The sequence below is a fragment of the Rhopalosiphum maidis genome, chromosome 3 (assembly GCF_003676215.2).
Source record: "Rhopalosiphum maidis isolate BTI-1 chromosome 3, ASM367621v3, whole genome shotgun sequence".
Classification (NCBI taxonomy): Eukaryota; Metazoa; Arthropoda; class Insecta; order Hemiptera; family Aphididae; genus Rhopalosiphum; species Rhopalosiphum maidis.
In genome coordinates this window covers 28,588,070-28,606,973 of record NC_040879.1, presented here as the reverse complement: position 1 = coordinate 28,606,973, position 18,904 = coordinate 28,588,070, and the positions used below count along the sequence as shown (strand labels likewise).

Below are 18,904 nucleotides of genomic sequence, written 5' to 3'. Positions count from 1 at the left end.
TAAGGAAAGTATTAGATACATTTCTAATGGACAACGGTTATTAAATAACTTTATATTAAATTTAAGAAAATATTAACTTGCAGATGTATAACGTATAGAAAAATATAACAATTATCTATGTATAATTTTATCTCATCAATGTGTTGAACCTATTGTATGTTAAGCTAGTGCAAGCACATTTCGATTAATTTAATGAAGTTAAAAATTCATATATTTATAATTAGTGATCCACACCGATATCGATATCGAACTAATTTTAGGATATCGATATGACAAAACTATCAAACACTGTATTGATATGGATATGTATGTAAACTATACATTGCATGAATTATAAAGATGTACAAAGCAGATATTTATTAAAACTTTTTAAATTTTTTTATTTATTTGATATATTAAACAATAAATTTATTTTATTTTATAAAATTAATCTGGCTTACGAAATTCCCATTAAGACTCATGGCAACCATCAATGAAAACTATCAATTGAAAAAAAAACTATGAAAAATCGGTGTAAATTATGTATTTTAGAAATCATACAAAAAATGACGTTTTTTTTTCAAAAATGTAAATATTGCTTTGGATTTTGTTTCGATTGTTTTAAAGAATTTCAAATCTGTATGTAAATTTATTATTATTTAATATTAATATTATTATAATTAGAAGTAGTATTAGTAATATGTATTAGTATTTTTTATCCTACGAATAAGTATTTATAATTTAAAAGTTTTTTCAATTTAAAAAATAATAAACCATGATTATTGATAGGCTATTGATATGGCATTAGGTTATTAGATGTCGTCGATGTGTACACTACTGATACCGAATCAGACGTCATTGAACGTAGCACACAATTTTACTTTTTCCATAAAACTGTCTATAATTTTTTTCTGATAGTTTATTCGTAAAATATAATTATATTAACATCATAATACCTTATTATAGCCTCTCAAAGCACGCTTGAAAATGTTTCTAACAATTGTTGCCGTGTCCATAATTTTTACCGGAATGCAGCAAGCCGGAGGATATCCCATATCGCCAGACGTTGTCACATATCGGGACGTGGAGAAGTTCACGGTAAAATCATCTTTTGATCTTGCCTCAAAAATATCAGAATATTTGCTGACGTCCACGATATCACATAATAAGAATCCGGAGTTTTCCACATTGTCGATGGTTGATCAGAGTAATAGGCAGCATTTGCTACGCATTGACGAGTCCGTTACTCTACCGCTACCGGAACAGAAGACCGAGACGACGACCACATCAGCTACAACCAACCAATCGACGAATACCACGTCGGTTATGGTCGATCAATCGGTAATGACCACAACGGTTACCATCGATGACTCGAAGACTACAGTGAACGATACCGTGAGCAATGCAGCACGAACGAAGAAGGTGCCGGGGAAACATGATGATTTGAGTGTGATTAAAGGACAAACCATCGATAAACAATGGTTTTTAATGATTTTGGCTACAAACGCAGATCGGAAAAGTCCGGAAGTAGCGACCACGGTAAAAATGGAATGGCAGTCATTTTGGAAGAGAACGTCGTGTCACGTCAGTAAGTCACAACCAGATATACGATATTCAAGTGAGCGGACAGGCTGTGACAAACAAGTGGACGATAAGACTGGTGATGGCACTGACTGGGGATCGTTAGCTCCAATCCCGTGCCGAGGAAAATTCTATGACATTTTTCCATCACACTGCCGTCACTATCTTCATTAATAGCATGTGTGATTCAACTTTTTCCTGGTAGTAACAGTATTTTGTGTTTTTTTCCCCACGAATTGATTTTTAATGACATGTAAATTTTACTTACATACTAAATATTCGCCAAAAAAAAAAAAAAAAATTTAATTTCAATGTGGGCTAGCTGGGAACGTCACGTACATTGCTTTTTTTCTGGCACTGGCATTACGATACTTTAGTATTGGTAATACCACAAAAAAATATTTACCTAATTGAAGTATTTAAATGAATTAGATACTATAATGTATTATTTATATTAAATATAATTACGTTTATTTTAAACTTGATTGATATTACATATTCTATAAGTATATAAATTATATAAAATATAAAATAATCTAAAATGATGTAAAACTTTTATTTTATGAAAAATTGGTATTTTAAACGAATAACTAGCAAAAAGAAAAAAACATATCAAAATACATTGCATTTGCGAAATAATTTTTGTATTTTTTTTTTAATGTTTTACAAAAAAAAATCTAACTTTTAGACCCCGAAAAAATAGTTTAATCGATTAAAAACAAAAGAAAAGAAAAATAGTTAGAAATTTCAAATTTCAATAAATAGTAAAAGAAGGGTTAACATTTGTTAAACATAAATAATATTTAGTTCAAATTTCAAGTATCTTTAGTTATTATTTAGATTTTTAACAAAATGTTATCAATAAATATACTTAAATGATGTTTTTTATTTCAATTATTAAAAAAAAAAAAATACTGGAAATTAAGATATATAGAAAATTAAAGAATTTTTTCACTGAAAAAATGGCATTATACATTTTTATAAAAACAGCAATACACTTCAAACCAATACATTTTACATGCTTTTCAAATCTCTGCAAATTTATGTAAAATAATAACTAATTTCATGTATTATTGAAATATATTCAAACCTACATAGCTATGATACAAAACTATAAGGACCGAAATTGTATTGAACATTTTTCAGTGGCGTTTTAAACAAGAATAATAAAAAGAGTACCTCACGAATACATAGGTCATATTATATCCATTTTTAATGTAAATGTTGATAACTTTTTCAACTTTATGAACAATACAAGACCAAATACTTAGTTTTCAACTAATGACTTAAACTATAAAAATGCTGAATATACATGATGAAGTTTATCTTGTATTATATGCATACTTTGAAGTAGGAGTCGACAATAGGCAGACAGTTGGCCAAATCCAGCATTTTGAGAAGAAATAACTGTACTACCAAAAATATTTTTTTTTTTTTAGCCAGTTTTTTGCACATAATAGATATTTGATCTATTTTTATGATATATTTGGAGATAATGATGGCGTTCGTCGTTTATCACAGTCTACAATAATAGCCATAATAACACGATATTTAAGTTTTTCTGGCCCTCGAAATTGTTTTTTTCAAATTATCTGGACTCATAGAATTTAATTATTGACCCTTGCTTTTAAAGCATTGTATAATAGAATAATTATTATAAAATAAATAAGAAAGAAATGATTTAAAATATGTTAGACATATAACGGATTTTATTATTATTATCTTTTTTTTACCACTATTGTAGACAAACATGTCATTGTATTCTAATATAGAGTTGTTATTAAAGAATGAAAATTTGAGGCTGATGGGAATTATTTTCAAATATTACAAAACGATAACTAATAACGATTGGAATTAAAAATTCCATAGAAACTTTAAACATTCTGATATTAATTAGAATATTATTTTTTAATAATAAAATATTTAGAATAATTAACAATAGAGTAATAATTAATAAGTATTTGAATCTTATAATTTTTTAAATGTTGGTAAAAACTAAAAATTTTTAGGCCTAACCAAAAATCTTTAAAAAGAGTTGAGAAATTTACTCTTTTTGGATATGCGTTATTTATGTTATAAAAATAGATAAAGTACTAGCAATAAAAATATATAATATAATATTAAAATTTCGGCTGACAGATCGTCTCCACTCATAACTGTTTTTCATATTTATTGATTTGTCATTTAACTTAAATTTAACACATCAACTTACCTAACTGTAATCAGTGATCCACTCTTTGACAAAGCCTACTCGACACCTTCTCTACACTATAGACACTTTGCCGATTTTTTTGTAAATGGCATTTATAAATAATGGATTTCATTAAAAAAATCACCTAAATGTTGGTTGAATAAACAATACTATTATTTTAAAAATAGTATAATATATATAAAATTCATATTATTAAAAATGTATAGGTACTTAATTTTATCATACAATATACATATGTATTATATAGTATATTCGTTTCACCATATAATTTATGCATCTACTTATATTGAAAGTTAATGTAAAGTTTTGACTTTGTTGGGTTTATTTAAAGTTTTTTCCATATTATATACTGTACGTATTGGTAAAGTATAACCACAAGGAATGTACTAAATATACACAAGTTGATAAATATTAAATGATTTTTTAATTTAGTCTTTTATTTCTAATTAAAACTTAAAGGTGTAAGTTTCGGAGTTTTTCTCCTTTTTTACGATACAAAAGAACAGCAAACTGTATATTTAAACGTTTTATTAGCCAAGGAATAATTCAATAGACCTTTTTACTGGAATAATAATGGTTTTAAATGGGATAAAGGTACATAGATATTTCAAAATTCATCGAGGAAAACTAATTATAGATACGAGCGAGAAAAGGTCGGTAACACTTGATCGAAAATTCGGTCATCTTGCCATTGTGGTTGACGATATATAAACGCCAGTGAACCATACATTTTCAGTGTTTCAAAAGCATAAATCGCAAATACAACGATAATATGTTTGATATATGATGAATCAAAATTGTCTTCGGGTCGGCTTGTCAGGCGGTATTGTTGTCCACGATCGTGTTTGTGGCGGACGGAGGGCGTAAAAACATAAAAATATACGTCCTTTCCCTCAAACTTACTTACTCGATGCACGCGGGAGATGGCGCGTAATGGTAAAAGAATAAAAAAATCTCCGTTGATAGGTGGGCGAGTAGGTACTGCAGTTACGTGTAGAATGGGAACACATCGGAATGAAAACTCGCTTGACCGTGACTTTTCTACCATATCTCTCTACCGTCGACTACTATGGCCGGTTAGGCGATCAAATCAACGGAATGGTTAGCGCTTTCACGGTACAAAAAGTACGGACAAAAAGAAATAGGGAAAAAAATGAAAAAGGGCGAAGAAAATGATAATAATAAAAGTTGGTAGGACCACGAGCAATGGGTTGGCGGTACAGGAAGAGGAACCGGAGAGAAGAGAGAAGTGTCTTATATATATATATATATATATATATGTTTATACTCGTACGCCAGTCGAACCTGGCTCGGAGAAAGCCATTGGCCTGTCCACCGGCTTGCTTCCGGATCGGCGTGCCATCATTTTTCCAATCCATTACCCGAACAGGGTGACCTGCTGAAAGATAACTGTATAATAATATGTATATATACGCTTCAAGTCGTTCGTTACGTCCTTTACACGTCAATGGTTCATCATCATTTTAATATCGCAGCTATTGCTATAGGCTAAGTATAATAAATATATATGCTCATAAATACAATATACATACTTAACGGTGTGTAATTTATATTTTGGGGATTGTATTTTAATAACTGTGCATGTGGACGGCCACCATTACCAGATATGAGGTTATCGAAAAAAGTGTTGTAATGACTGATTTTTCAACTGTCGTTCTCCCGCCGTGCGTAGAAGAAGACACCACACGGCTGCCACAATAGTGGAACAACCCGTTTAAATCTTCCAATATATATATTTTTTTTTAGTACGTAATGAGCGCCACCAACACTATAAGTGTAAATCAATTTGTCATATCCTCGACGTGTGTCACCGATGGGTACTCCCGGAAAGGGCTTGGTACCTTTGTCCTAAATATATGTTTTTACACCTTGACCATTTATTTACGTTTTTCTTACTTTATTTCACTTATTTAAATATGTTTTGCCCATTATGACTTATGAGAGGGGTTATAATATTATATACTAATTATTACTATTATTATTGTTATTATTATAAATAGGTGTTGTATCAAAATTTTTCTTATTATCTTTCTAAGTTAATAAGTTTTCCAAAATAATAATAACAAACAATGAATATTATACCGCCTTTTTACCCGATTGTTTTTAAAATAATTGTATTGGTTATAGTAAATATTGTTTTACGTTTTCGCGCGAAAACCTAGTTGTAATAGTCCGTTCAACATTGATTTCATTGATGTTTTAAACAACCGTTAGTAGTTTTAATAATTTCTTCGTAGCTCATTCCTATTCTTTGTCACGTTAAAAAAAAAAATACGTCGTCACTTTGTTGCGTGGTTGGTGATCAATCAAAATCGTGGTATCGACCAATTATTTGGGTAAACATATCCATTTAATTTTAAACGTACGATAAAACAGGAAAAGTAGTAATTAAAGGACGTAACATTATACCTAGGTATTGCTAAATGGTGAAATATTATTTTCCAATCCATTATCTTGACCATCACTATCAATTCAAACAGAGTGAGTTAGATGTAGGTATACATAATATTCTCATTACTCATTATAATATATTATAATACTAGCAACCCCTGCGTGCCATTGTCCGAAACCAATTAAATACCCGTATATTCACCCCTTCTAAACACCGTTAAATGTAAATTTCACAGATTTTTAACATAGTTCTTTGATTTGTTTTGACCAAATACAATAAAGGTCTAAAATTGTATCCAATCATAATAACTTTGCTGTAAAAATTAGCAACAATAAATAAATAAAAAAATCATTATTTTTCATAAACCGACAAATCCCTGTGTGAGTTCTTTTTTAAAATGTAAAATTTAAAAAATTGGTTTTAGGTGAGGTGTATTGAATTTATTATGTACCAAATTTCATAATAATCACGAGTGCAGTAAACATAGAGGTGGCCACTTACTCAAACACACACACACACACACACACACATAAACATCGCCTTTTTTATATATAAATAATTTTATTAATAATTTATGCATATATTTATATACTGACTCAATAAAAATATTTATATATGTTTTGGTTATTGAAAAAAGCTGATTTTATTTTACATCAAATAAGTGAATAACCAATAAACATGAGTTTCAACAGTTTTTGAATCAAAATTGAGTTGGAAAAAACTTTTCATCATTGACGGAAAACAAGCTTTCAATGCCACGTATCAGTGATTACTACTTTTTTTCCCTGTTTTTTTTTTTAAGCTCCAATTTAAAAGCCCCTTTGTCTGATCCGTTAACTTTAATTAACTCGAGATCGGTCTCTCCTGGAATTCCTTAAAAGGTTTTGATAGAAAAGAAAAATACACCATTTTTGAAGAAAATTGCTTTTCACATTATTGACGTCGTCAAAAATCAGATGTAAACTAGGTATAGGCAGTACAATAAAAAATTCTGTATAAAAAATAATTAATAACGGATAATTCTGACATTACATACAGCTAATTGTAATGGCTATATATTTATTTTATTTGTCAGCATTATTATTCGTGCTTATAATATATTTGAATATTTTTAATTTAATTGTGTAATTTTATATAATTTTACAGCTACTAAGTTTGAAACGCGTAATTATTATTATATTGTATTTTAAATAAAGTCTTATTACAATCACATTATTATAATAAACCAATGTTTACTATTTATTATGATAAATATAGGAATATGGTTTATATAATGAAATATAAAATTATTGATTATAGTTGATTATTCTAAATTTATAGTGATATTATTTATTTTAAATGTCATCTTTAAATTTTCTATATATAATATATATTTGTGTACATATATAAATTACAATAAAAATATGAGTAAGTTAACTTTATTGTCCAACTGTTAAAATAAATCACATGATCGCCAAAAACTTTTGACATATTACATTGACAGTCAAGTTCTAAAAAAAAAAAAAAAAAATGAAATCTATGTGGTACGTGAATTCATATATTGATCATTAGGTGCGCTCGGGTATTATTATTATTATTATTTTATCTGGATATGTCAATAATTGCATTTAAAATAAAAATTGATGATAAAATATTATTCTATGACTGTTGTTTCAAATCCATTGACCATTACCATTATTTTTTTTCTTAGTTTTTATCGCCTTTCCAATGTTTCCTCAATCAAATTGTTTTTAAAACTAACACATAGTTAACTTAATTAAATTTTATATTCTTTAGAATACATTTTAAATTAATATAAACAATTAATTTTGTATTCTTGATTTGCATAAATGCGTTATGGTCTTCGTAAGTTTCTAAAGTCAATTACATTTTTCATTAGAATAATAAAAATACATTGTAAAATAAAAGTTTTTTATTAAGTTTTTTCAAAAATCTATATAGGACATTACATTTGCGACTTTAATATGAGTATTTTATTATAGCGTTATAATGTACAGAAATTGTGTATATTATAATTGCGTATTATTTGGAGTATAAATATTAGTTTACTTGTTAGACGTTTATCACAAAAATTCATTTATATAATAATTGTTGAACCACGCGTTATTCTATAAAAAGAAAATATTTAATCCAAATAAATGATCTAAACATTTATACATTTTACATTTTTTTTTTTTTTTTGTAGAGTGTATGTTTGAACCATTATAATGAATTTACCATATTTATGGTAGGTTAATAATTTTGTTATACAACAATTCAATAAAATAATATCAATAGGTTACTTACTAAAGAGAGATTTTTCAATAATTATATTATGTACATTACACATGCAGCATCAGGTATTTGCTATTCAAGTAATGATGTTTTAAAAATATAAATGTATTACATTTTTATTTAATTTTTTTTTTTTATTGTTGGTATTCTATATTAGTACATCATACAGTACAATTTTAGAAATATACTAATGTATAGGTAAACTTAAACTTAAATGTAAATAAAAAGATAGTACGTATAATAATTTTTAATATTTAAACAATAATGTATATTTAATAATTTATCGTTAAAATATTAATGGAGTACAATATATTTAATATAATTTTTTTCTATAGTTAACTCGTGTAAACAAAAAATAACATACACATTTTATGAATATCTAAAATTAAGTAAATATAATTATTTAATCCAATCCAATTAAAAAAAGTAAGTTATTATGCAAGAGGTTAAGTTAATTTTAGTTTGTTAGCTTATATTATTAGTTGGCATTTTTATTAACTTAACTATAACTTAAATTATATATTTTTAATATTCATAATTAGATTAGTTTGGAATTTTCGTAACTGTTTACCATGTATAGTTTCATAGAATAATGGAAATATTTTCACAAAAATAGATGTAATGATAACGAATTCCATGTTGATATTTTAAGATAAAATCAAATTTATCATAGTAAAAGGTAAAAAAATATTATGTAGGTTAAACATTTTTCACTCATTTATATTAATAACTACGAGCCTAAAACATAATGCAATATTCATACCTAGTTAATTCTTACCAATACGGTTATCGATTTGTCCAATTCAATTCATATTTACAATTTAAATACCACATATAAAGATTTTAGGTAACTGCTTTCCATTTTATATTTAATGCACAGCTGCTAAATTTTATCAACTATAACTATAGTTTAGAACACATAGTATTTTTTACTATTTCTCATTTCCTTTAAACAAATTATATAGTAAGTTCAATAATGTCTCATAATAATCAAGATTATTACTAATTACAACCATTAATGAATTTTTTTCTATTAACTCAACTTAATAAATTAGGTAATATATGGTAATTATAAACCTAATTTTAAACTTAATTGACGAATTCAAAATATATAGTCTACAACTTTTTTTTATTTTCCATATTTTATATGTTTTAATAAGATATTCAACCTGTAAATAATATGATTTTCAATCATTTTTTTAACGCTCATTTGTAATTATTAAAATCATACATATATGAGTAGATACAAGAAGTGGCTTGAGAGTTTAATTTAAATATACTAAAAACATAATATAAATTTAACACTTTTTCAGACTTGCTAAATTTAAATATTATTTAAATTAGTTTAAAAATATAATGTTTTATATACATTTTAACTTTTATTACCTAAGTATCATATTATAGACTTTAAGTATTTTTTATTTTTTCTGTTTACATTCTTGTGAATTTTTAAAAAGTAGGTATAATATTTATTAATAGAAAAATACTCAAATATGTTGTATGAAAAAAGGTGTTAAATTATAAATTGTATGTATAATATGTCTTAGATTTTGATTTAAAATAAAATCTGTATGATTGGAATGAATTATAGTATGATTTTTAGTATAATTTATTATTATAATAATATACTTCTTAATAACAGTATTTTAGATTGATAAAATAAATGAAAAATTTAACCACTACTTTTCTTTCAAAAATTTAAATAGTATTTTAAATATTTTAAATATGAGTTAAAATGATTAGTCATTGATTAATAACCCAATCTAAACTTTCACAATTAATAAACTTTGGTTTTGGACTTTGCACAGCTACTTTAAACTAGTATACTAAATTCGACAATATTGGAATTTAATTAAATATTTATTCTATTGAAAGTTCAATAAACTTTTAAAAATCAAATTGGTGAATATTTATATAAAAAATGAACGGTTGTGTATGGTTCTGAAAAAAAATACAAAGTGAAAAATAAGATCAGACAAAGTCATCGTAATTTTGTTTTTGCACAGCGCACGGTGAAAATCGAAATTGCGTTTGGCGTAAAGCCAAATCTTAACGAACAAAAATATGTTTTATTAAAAAAAAAATCGAAAACTTCAGTTTTTGATTTATACCAGCAAAAGTATTTCATAAACATGTACGTCCAACTAGATATTAATAATTTTAATTGATTCATTTTTTTTTGTTTGAAATAAAATTATTTTATTATACATTGGATCTATTGTTTTGTACTCGCCTATATTGACTAGCTATATATACTTATTATTATCGTTACTATAATATATTGCTGTATTATTACCAAACTACGTAGATGATTATCATATTTATTTAACATTGATTTTCCAAGCTAATAGTCACATATATTGCAATAATTATTACATATCTCCGTATGTATCAGGGCCGTCCCGATGATTTGCGGGGCCTTAATGCCTAAAATGTCTAAAATATCACTACTGCGCGTCAGTTGCATATACAGAATGATTCTTTTATCATTAAACACTTATTATATCAAAAAGTGTTAACTTTTTTCCATTTTTTTTTCAAAATTTTTAGTTTTGTACTTTTCTATAACTATATAATATACCATTTTTATTTTTTTCACCCTTATATTTAATAGTGAAATCATTATAAACTTTTGATTTTTAAATAGCAACCTATATTTAAAATGTCATAAAATAGTAGGGCTATTTTTTTTTTTTATAAATTTCAACGTTAAAATTATTATTTTTCATTTAACCGTGACTTATAGGTATTCAAAGTTGGGTGGTTTAAGAATTTTAGTTATATTTCCTACAGATTATTACGGTTATGAGGTATTGGTACTACAGATACAAACGAATTTATAGCATGTGAGATATGAAACAAGAAGTATTATAAAATCCGAAAACTAACAAACTTTGAAAAGCTATATCTCGCTAAAAAATTAACGAAAAATAATAATTTGAAAGTTAAAATTCATAAAAAAAATAGCTCTATTAATTTAGTACATTTTAAATATAGGTTGCCATTTGAAAATAAAAAGTTGATAGTGGTTAACCTATTAAAGAAAAGGGTGACAAAAATAAAAATTTCATACAGCTTGAGAAAAGCATGAAACAAAACATTTTGAAGAAAAAAAATTGAAAATCCAATACTTGACAAAATAATGAGTGTTAAATGACAAAAGAATTACTCTGGTCCTCAAATTTGAAACTCAAATGTGCGCAAATATAGAACCTTGCACCTACAGTCCTACAACAATATGAATAAGTAAATAAATTAATAACGCAACGTGTCATAATATAATCAAACTTAATATAATATATAATAATATTGAAAAAATAAGACAATAAATATAAAATATAGTAATAGGTACAATATAAAAATGTATTAAAAATTAACTTATCTACTTTTTAAATCCGCGAATTGATTAATAATATCATCATATTTTAATTGTTGGTGACATATTTATCTTTTACAGTTTTACATGAAAAAAAAATAATATGTAATTTTTTTTTTCCTCATCAACTTGACTTTTTTATTGTATCTATGAAGCGGGGCCCGGGACAAGTGCCCTGCTCGCCCTGCCCTAGGAACGGCCCTGGTATGTATATGTCCCCGAGTAAAGGCCATAATTATATATTATGCTGTTTTGTTTGCTCTCTTCTAAAATCACATTATATGTATTGTCCTGTATTGTATATTTTATTTGCGAATTCTTCTTCTGTTCGGATAACAGTAAAACACCTTTATCAATCGATAGATATTTAAATAAAACTTTTGGATCACTAGCCGGTCTGAAGATAAATAATAAAAAACAAACACAAAAGTTATATCACACTTTATCGCGCTACTCTCATCATACTAATTTATCGCTGTTTATTAAGGAATCGGACTTAAAAACGAAACACATTGTCCACAATTACACCACCGTTAATATGATGTCTAAACGTGTCATTTGTGCCTGTTGTATGACGCTTTAATAAATAATAATTTTGAGAAATGTTTAAGAAAATAAATGTCTCTTTCAAAATTATCTATAATGAAATTATTTAAATATTAAACAGAGCTGCCTCGTTATCAAAACAAAATCAAGTTCAACATTTTAGAAAAATATATTATTTTTTTGGAAATCTCTCTCTAACATCAGTGCGCATATTATATATTATTATTAAAATAGTATTACTATAATGTGGTGACAATGCTCTTTTGTAATAACCGACTTGTTTCGTTTGTCCCACAGTCAAACCGTTGGACGTGCAAGTGCTCAGCAGCAGGCAGCCGCTTAGTTCCGGCCGGACGTACGAGGTGCAGTGTCAAGCGGTGGGCTCCAAGCCGCCGGCCAACGTGACGTGGTGGAAGGACAATGAGAGGTTGACCAACGCTACACAGACCGTAAGTACAACAATAAAGTGCGAGCGTTTATGTGTGCGTGTGTGTGTAATGAATATCATACACCGACAACCCGCCCGTCGGCTATATCTGTGAGCGCTTTTGCCTCTCGGAAACCACCCCTTCCGTGACCTGCCATCGCATATGCGCTGAGACACAACCGCTAAATGTTCAGTGTGCTACCCTTTCCGGGCAAACTCTATGGTGGCTGATAAGCACCGCGAAATTTTGTAAACCGAACAAAACCGAAAAGGTATTCGCGTTATAAGAGACCGCGTCGTCCCAAAATGTCATCTGATATTAATAGACCTGAATAATAAAACCTGCCTACCGCATTTAATTTAATTATTTTTATTTTTATTTCATTTGTCGGTTGCAGCGGCGCTGCATTTCTCGCAATCCGACGTCGGTTGACGACGCGTGATGCTAAGTTTGGTTTTTCTTTTTGAAGGTGAAACTACGTCACCGCGTTCAAATTAAAATCTAATTGCGCTTATCTGCGTGCAGTGCATTATTAAAGGCGGGTACGTTGCAAACACCGCACACGTATACCCACATAATTAATACACAGCCGGGATTATTAACTGCGCTAGGAGGCCATGATGCTAACGATTTTTAAAGGAACCCGTACACGAATTGTTGCAACAAAATATATTATGTAATAGAAAATATGAGAATTTGAGCTCAAATTAGACTGCTAGAAAAGAGCGCTCTTACGTTCCACGCCAAAACCAATTTTTTCCTTACATCCATCTAAATAATAATTTCCAATTTTCAATGGCAGCGCCAATAATAATCATTTTTATAAGGTACTAAACAAATTTATTGAGTAAAAATTCGTCCTATCTAATCAAAACCCCGGTGACTAGTACTCACCCGCTGAGTAATAACATTATGATATATTAATATTGAACATAAAATAGTTACATGTTAATAACCAATGTGTCATACAGAAAAACTAATATAGTCGAAGGATTCTTTTGCAATTTCCACACAAATAATTAGAACGACACGGACTTAATCGTGCAGCACATAAAGAAATTCCGATTAATTAAATAACTAAATTATAGACATAATTAAATCACTATCTCAAGTGAATTGATTTCAAAATAAACGAAACAGTGGTATAAATTACACCCCAAACTATACAATCAACCATATGGCATTGTTATTATTTAAACTTGAACTAGGAATTTCATCCAAACAAATCAACACAAAACCTACTTACTGTTACGGATAACTAAATAATTATAATATTTTAATATATCAATAATAATATTAACATGACATTCGATAAAAATATTAATATTTTGAATTAATTTAAATACATCCTACATGGTTGTTGTAAAATTTAGGTTTAATAACAAAACGACGAGTTAATTATTATAACATGCATACAAATTTAAAAACATGCATATTACATTTCTGCAACACAAACAAGTGTATATACTATAGGTGCTATAATAGGTAGATCGTATTTATATATAATAAAATATGTATACAAAAATATATTCATCATTTCCTGCATGTGTCGATTATCGAAGACATTTCTCGTAATACTAGCGTATATCCCACTATTTTTTAGGTGGATAACTATTTTCTAGTTAAGTTCTCGCTGTCGCTAAAATAGTATTACATTAAAAATATAAGAATATGTCAATTACGTTTTATTATACGTAGAGTATGACACTGTATATTGTATAGCACAAACACATTTCTGACATACCTGGAAACGATTTGCTAGAATATTAAATTTAAAAATAATAAATATCACATCAAATGATACGATTTGTTGAGTTATACTTTACAAATCAGTTTTTATTAATGTAGTTTTATTTGTATTGAATATAATATATATAATATGATACATAAATAATAAATAATAATATGAGTATAATATATCATGAATTTCACAATTTGTACTTATGGTAGGTACTTATTTTAATTATTTTTCGAAAATATTTACCAAAAAATGATCAGTTTGAATTTTTCATATTAACTGCTTAAAAAGTTTTTTAATATATCATAATAATTCGTTTATTATGAATAGGTTGTAAATTTAAAATATAAAAATAAACTCAATTTATATTTATGATCACGATAGCAGATGCTATTTAATTTTATCTTCGGATTCGATTTTAAACTTTGTACTGACACACAAATGTTTTTAAAATCTTATCATAATAAACCACCATACCGACTTTTTCTTTGATGACAAAATATTCTACGACTAAAGTACAACAAAATATATTATAGTTTTTAGTATTTACATACAAAGTTTGTCCATTCATTAATATACGGTAATTTTGACATTTTACGTTGCATGTAAAAATATTCTTATATTATTAAATTTCTCTTTTTACATAAATAATATCTTTGAACATAAATTACTGATTTTTACTAAGTTAAACATTTTAAGTATAAATATAAAAAAGACAAATTAAAAAAAAATTGAAACTTATTTTATTTGATTAATTATTTTTAATTAAAAAATTAAAAACAACATGATTGATTTGTAAAATATAATCTAAATATATTTTATCAAATTAAGTTATATTTTTATCAACGGCTTTACGTTAATCTTCTAATACAATAATATTATCTCAATCTTTGTCTTCAGTCATGATACCATTTTTTTTTTTGCCCAATTATTAAAAAAGTACTGCAATTTTTACTTATGATCTTTTGAAATACCCGCTGAATTTACTTTTTTTTTTAAAAAAGTTTAATAGTCTAAGCATTTTTACCACTTCAGAAGATGTAAAAAAAAGCACTTATCATTATGAAAAATCAATACACATGTCGCTACGTTTAGAATTTAAAGTATAATCATTATATCGTATCATCGTAACTAACGTCAAGAAATGTTGACTGGTATTCCTGAACTCAAATATATCCAAGTTTATACCTACGTAGCTATATATCCTATTTCATATATTGTATGAAAACTCTATTGATTAAATTAAGTTTGTGTATATTTTCATGTTCGAATATTTACAGTTTAAGTATTTGCTATTTCGGTAATAGTATTTCGTGTAATGAAGGAAATCCAAAACTTTTCGTTACCCATTGAACCATAAATACGTAACCACTGTGTATACCTAATAAATCGAAGAAGATATTATTATTATAAATTTATATTTTGAACTGTGTGAATTTAAGACTTATTTTTTGAACCTGAAATTTGGAATATGATAATTTTATGAATCTGTATCTATACATATATTATACTACGAACGAAAAAATATTATTTTAATTTTAATAATTATTTTTAATTTAACTAATGATATTTAATAAGTATATTATAATATATAAATTATAATTTTCAATATTAATTGTATTATATATTTTACTGAAAAAAAAACTTCCCATCAAAAACTTTATTAATACTCTATAGTATAAATAATTATCTTATTAAAAACTTAAAAACTATTAATTAAGTTTCCAATACATTCCTTTATTTAAAATGGCATTATTTAGGAGCAAAATGTAAACTTTACACTTTAATAATTGGATATCGAAGAATATTAAGAAACGGAAATAACTTTGCTTTTGAACTAACTTTAACGAAAACGTATACTAATATTAAGCTTATTTGTATTTATCTAACAGGTATCACCAGATGGCAATGTAACATCATCCACTTTAACTTTCCAACCAACAAAATCAGACAATGGTAAATCATTGATATGCCGAGCCGAGAATCAAAATGTGCAACACTTAGAGCAGATGGCTGGTAAAGTGGAAGACTCATGGACGATCGATGTGCACTGTAAGTAATTCAGTTTATATGGCTATTGTAAAAACATATTGTACTTTATTCCATTGGTAAATAAAATATTTTATCGAAATTATAAGAACAACAGAACCAACTAAAAATACAATAATTTTATTAATTAATGTGTTACCAAAAATTAAATAATTATCCTTAACTAATATAATATAAATGGTTTCTTTAATTTATTTTTTATTTGAATTTTATATCTATACAAACTTTAAATATATACACAGAACATGTAAACAAAGAATTATTGTGTTATATATATTTTTCTATACATTTATTTATAATATAATACTTTATTATCTGTAGTTATTTACTAAAAATATAAAAATATAGTTTATATTCGTTATGTTTCAGTTGTCAAATCAATAATTCTGTTTCTATAATATAAACAAATATTATAATATTATTTTCTATTAAATTAAATTAAGCAAACATCAAATTTGAATATATCGACAAAATTAAATAACATAAATATAATATTATTTTAAAAATGCGATAGGTTCTACAAAATGTTATATTTCTACTTGATTTATATTTATATTTATTTCGTTATATGTAATGATATTCATGTACTTTTCGTGATGAAATACATTTCAAGTGTCGATTCTTATGGTCCGTTTAATATCAGTTTATGTAAATACTCATTTACAACGTATTTTTCAACATTTTAATTACATAGATATTAAACATTTGTACTAAAATCATATAGATTTAGCTGGATCAAAAAAGTATCTAATATTGTATTTTAATGTATTTTGTCAGAATCAACGACACCTTATTGAATTATGCGTAAAATAATTTTTATTTTTTAATTTTTCTGTACGGATGCTACGTATTTGTTTCAGACGTACCGATATTAAAACTGGCTTTGGGAATTAATATGAATCCGGCAGACATTGAAGAAGGAGACGATGTATATTTTGAGTGCAAAATCGATGCTAATCCACCTGCGTACAAAGTGATTTGGAAACATAACGTAAGTTATCCACGTCTCCACGTCAATATTTCTGTCTAGTCGAAATATATTTATATGTATAAGTACCTGCAGTGGAAATATTCAGTTGTGCAATTTAAAATGCAGTCGTGTATACTCATTTATCGACGTTTATGACGAACTGTAAATTGCATAATAGAATTGTATATGCTTTTAAAAAAATTCTCATCTCAGTCTTTTCTGTGGTTGCTAAACAGGTGGGGGGGGGACTTTAGATACGAATAATTCAGAACGGGGTACTTTATACTTACAATACAGTAGAGGCGTTAATGAAGAGATATAAAATGATAACCGTCGTTAAAAGATACACGAGAGCATCGCCGTATAATTGCAGTTCTCAGCGAGCGTCTTAAGAAAATCCACTACCGCACCACCAACAAACTCTCTTGCCGCGCGATTGCATCTAAAGTGTACGTTTGTGTATTCTGCAGTTAGTGATGGAAACCTCTTGTCCACGAGATCAACAAGTTAAAGTCGTTGTAGGACGTGACTAAGCGCTTTTGAGTTTTGTACATACATAAACAGTGCTCGTAAATTTACATCTTCTTGCGCGCACGCACACACAGAAACGGCGAACGGACGACAAATTATGTATAAAAAAAGAAAAAAGGAAATAATCAACTATTGATTCGATAATATTATTTTTTACGCGTAAACTGCTACGTGGCCCTTGTTAAACGGACGGTTTTAATACACCGTACTGCATTCTTTCGATACCTGTCTGATTAATATAACCTCCAGCGCTGCTAATTTAAAAGAAAAGATAAACAAGGTAAGCCCGCCAGACAATACTGGCGCACGCTAACTTCTTGATTGAAAATATTTTACCCATCCATAATATAAATATTGGAACTTGCGCTGCGGTGTAATAGACACGTAGGTTTTTTTTCTTATTTTATAACGTCAAAACATCTTAATAATTACTTTTTATAACTATATTTTCAGTTCATTATTTTTTATTTTTCATTATATTCCAATGAGACTTCTATTATGAGGTGCGTTGATGTCATTCACAGACATAAATCCGTTCTTTAATGTAGGTTAAACACAAAAGTATAGTAGTTGATATTCAATTTGTCATCGTTATATTTCTTGATAATAATATTAATAAAAATAAAAACACAGACCGGAACACAATTTATTTTTAAATTGTTTTTTAAGTTTCGGTTCGTCGTGGTAGACACTGATTATTATTCATAAAATGAACACTTCGAAAACAAATATTTTATGTCAAACATCTATTATTAATTGTATGTTCAGACTTCAGTACTAAATAAATTGTTCTCAATGATTAGTATA

At 27.1% G+C, this 18,904-nt stretch overlaps 1 protein-coding gene across 1 annotated transcript in view; it reads left to right on the top strand.

Moving 5' to 3' along the window:
- Nucleotides 1-18,904, top strand: part of LOC113556860 — a 503,097-nt gene that overhangs the window by 466,401 nt on the left and 17,792 nt on the right. Inside the window, exons 6-8 of the mRNA XM_026962058.1 lie at nt 12,679-12,830; nt 16,440-16,599; nt 17,457-17,587. Coding sequence (XP_026817859.1) covers nt 12,679-12,830; nt 16,440-16,599; nt 17,457-17,587 — 443 coding nt within the window. The remainder of the gene's footprint in view (nt 1-12,678; nt 12,831-16,439; nt 16,600-17,456; nt 17,588-18,904) is intronic.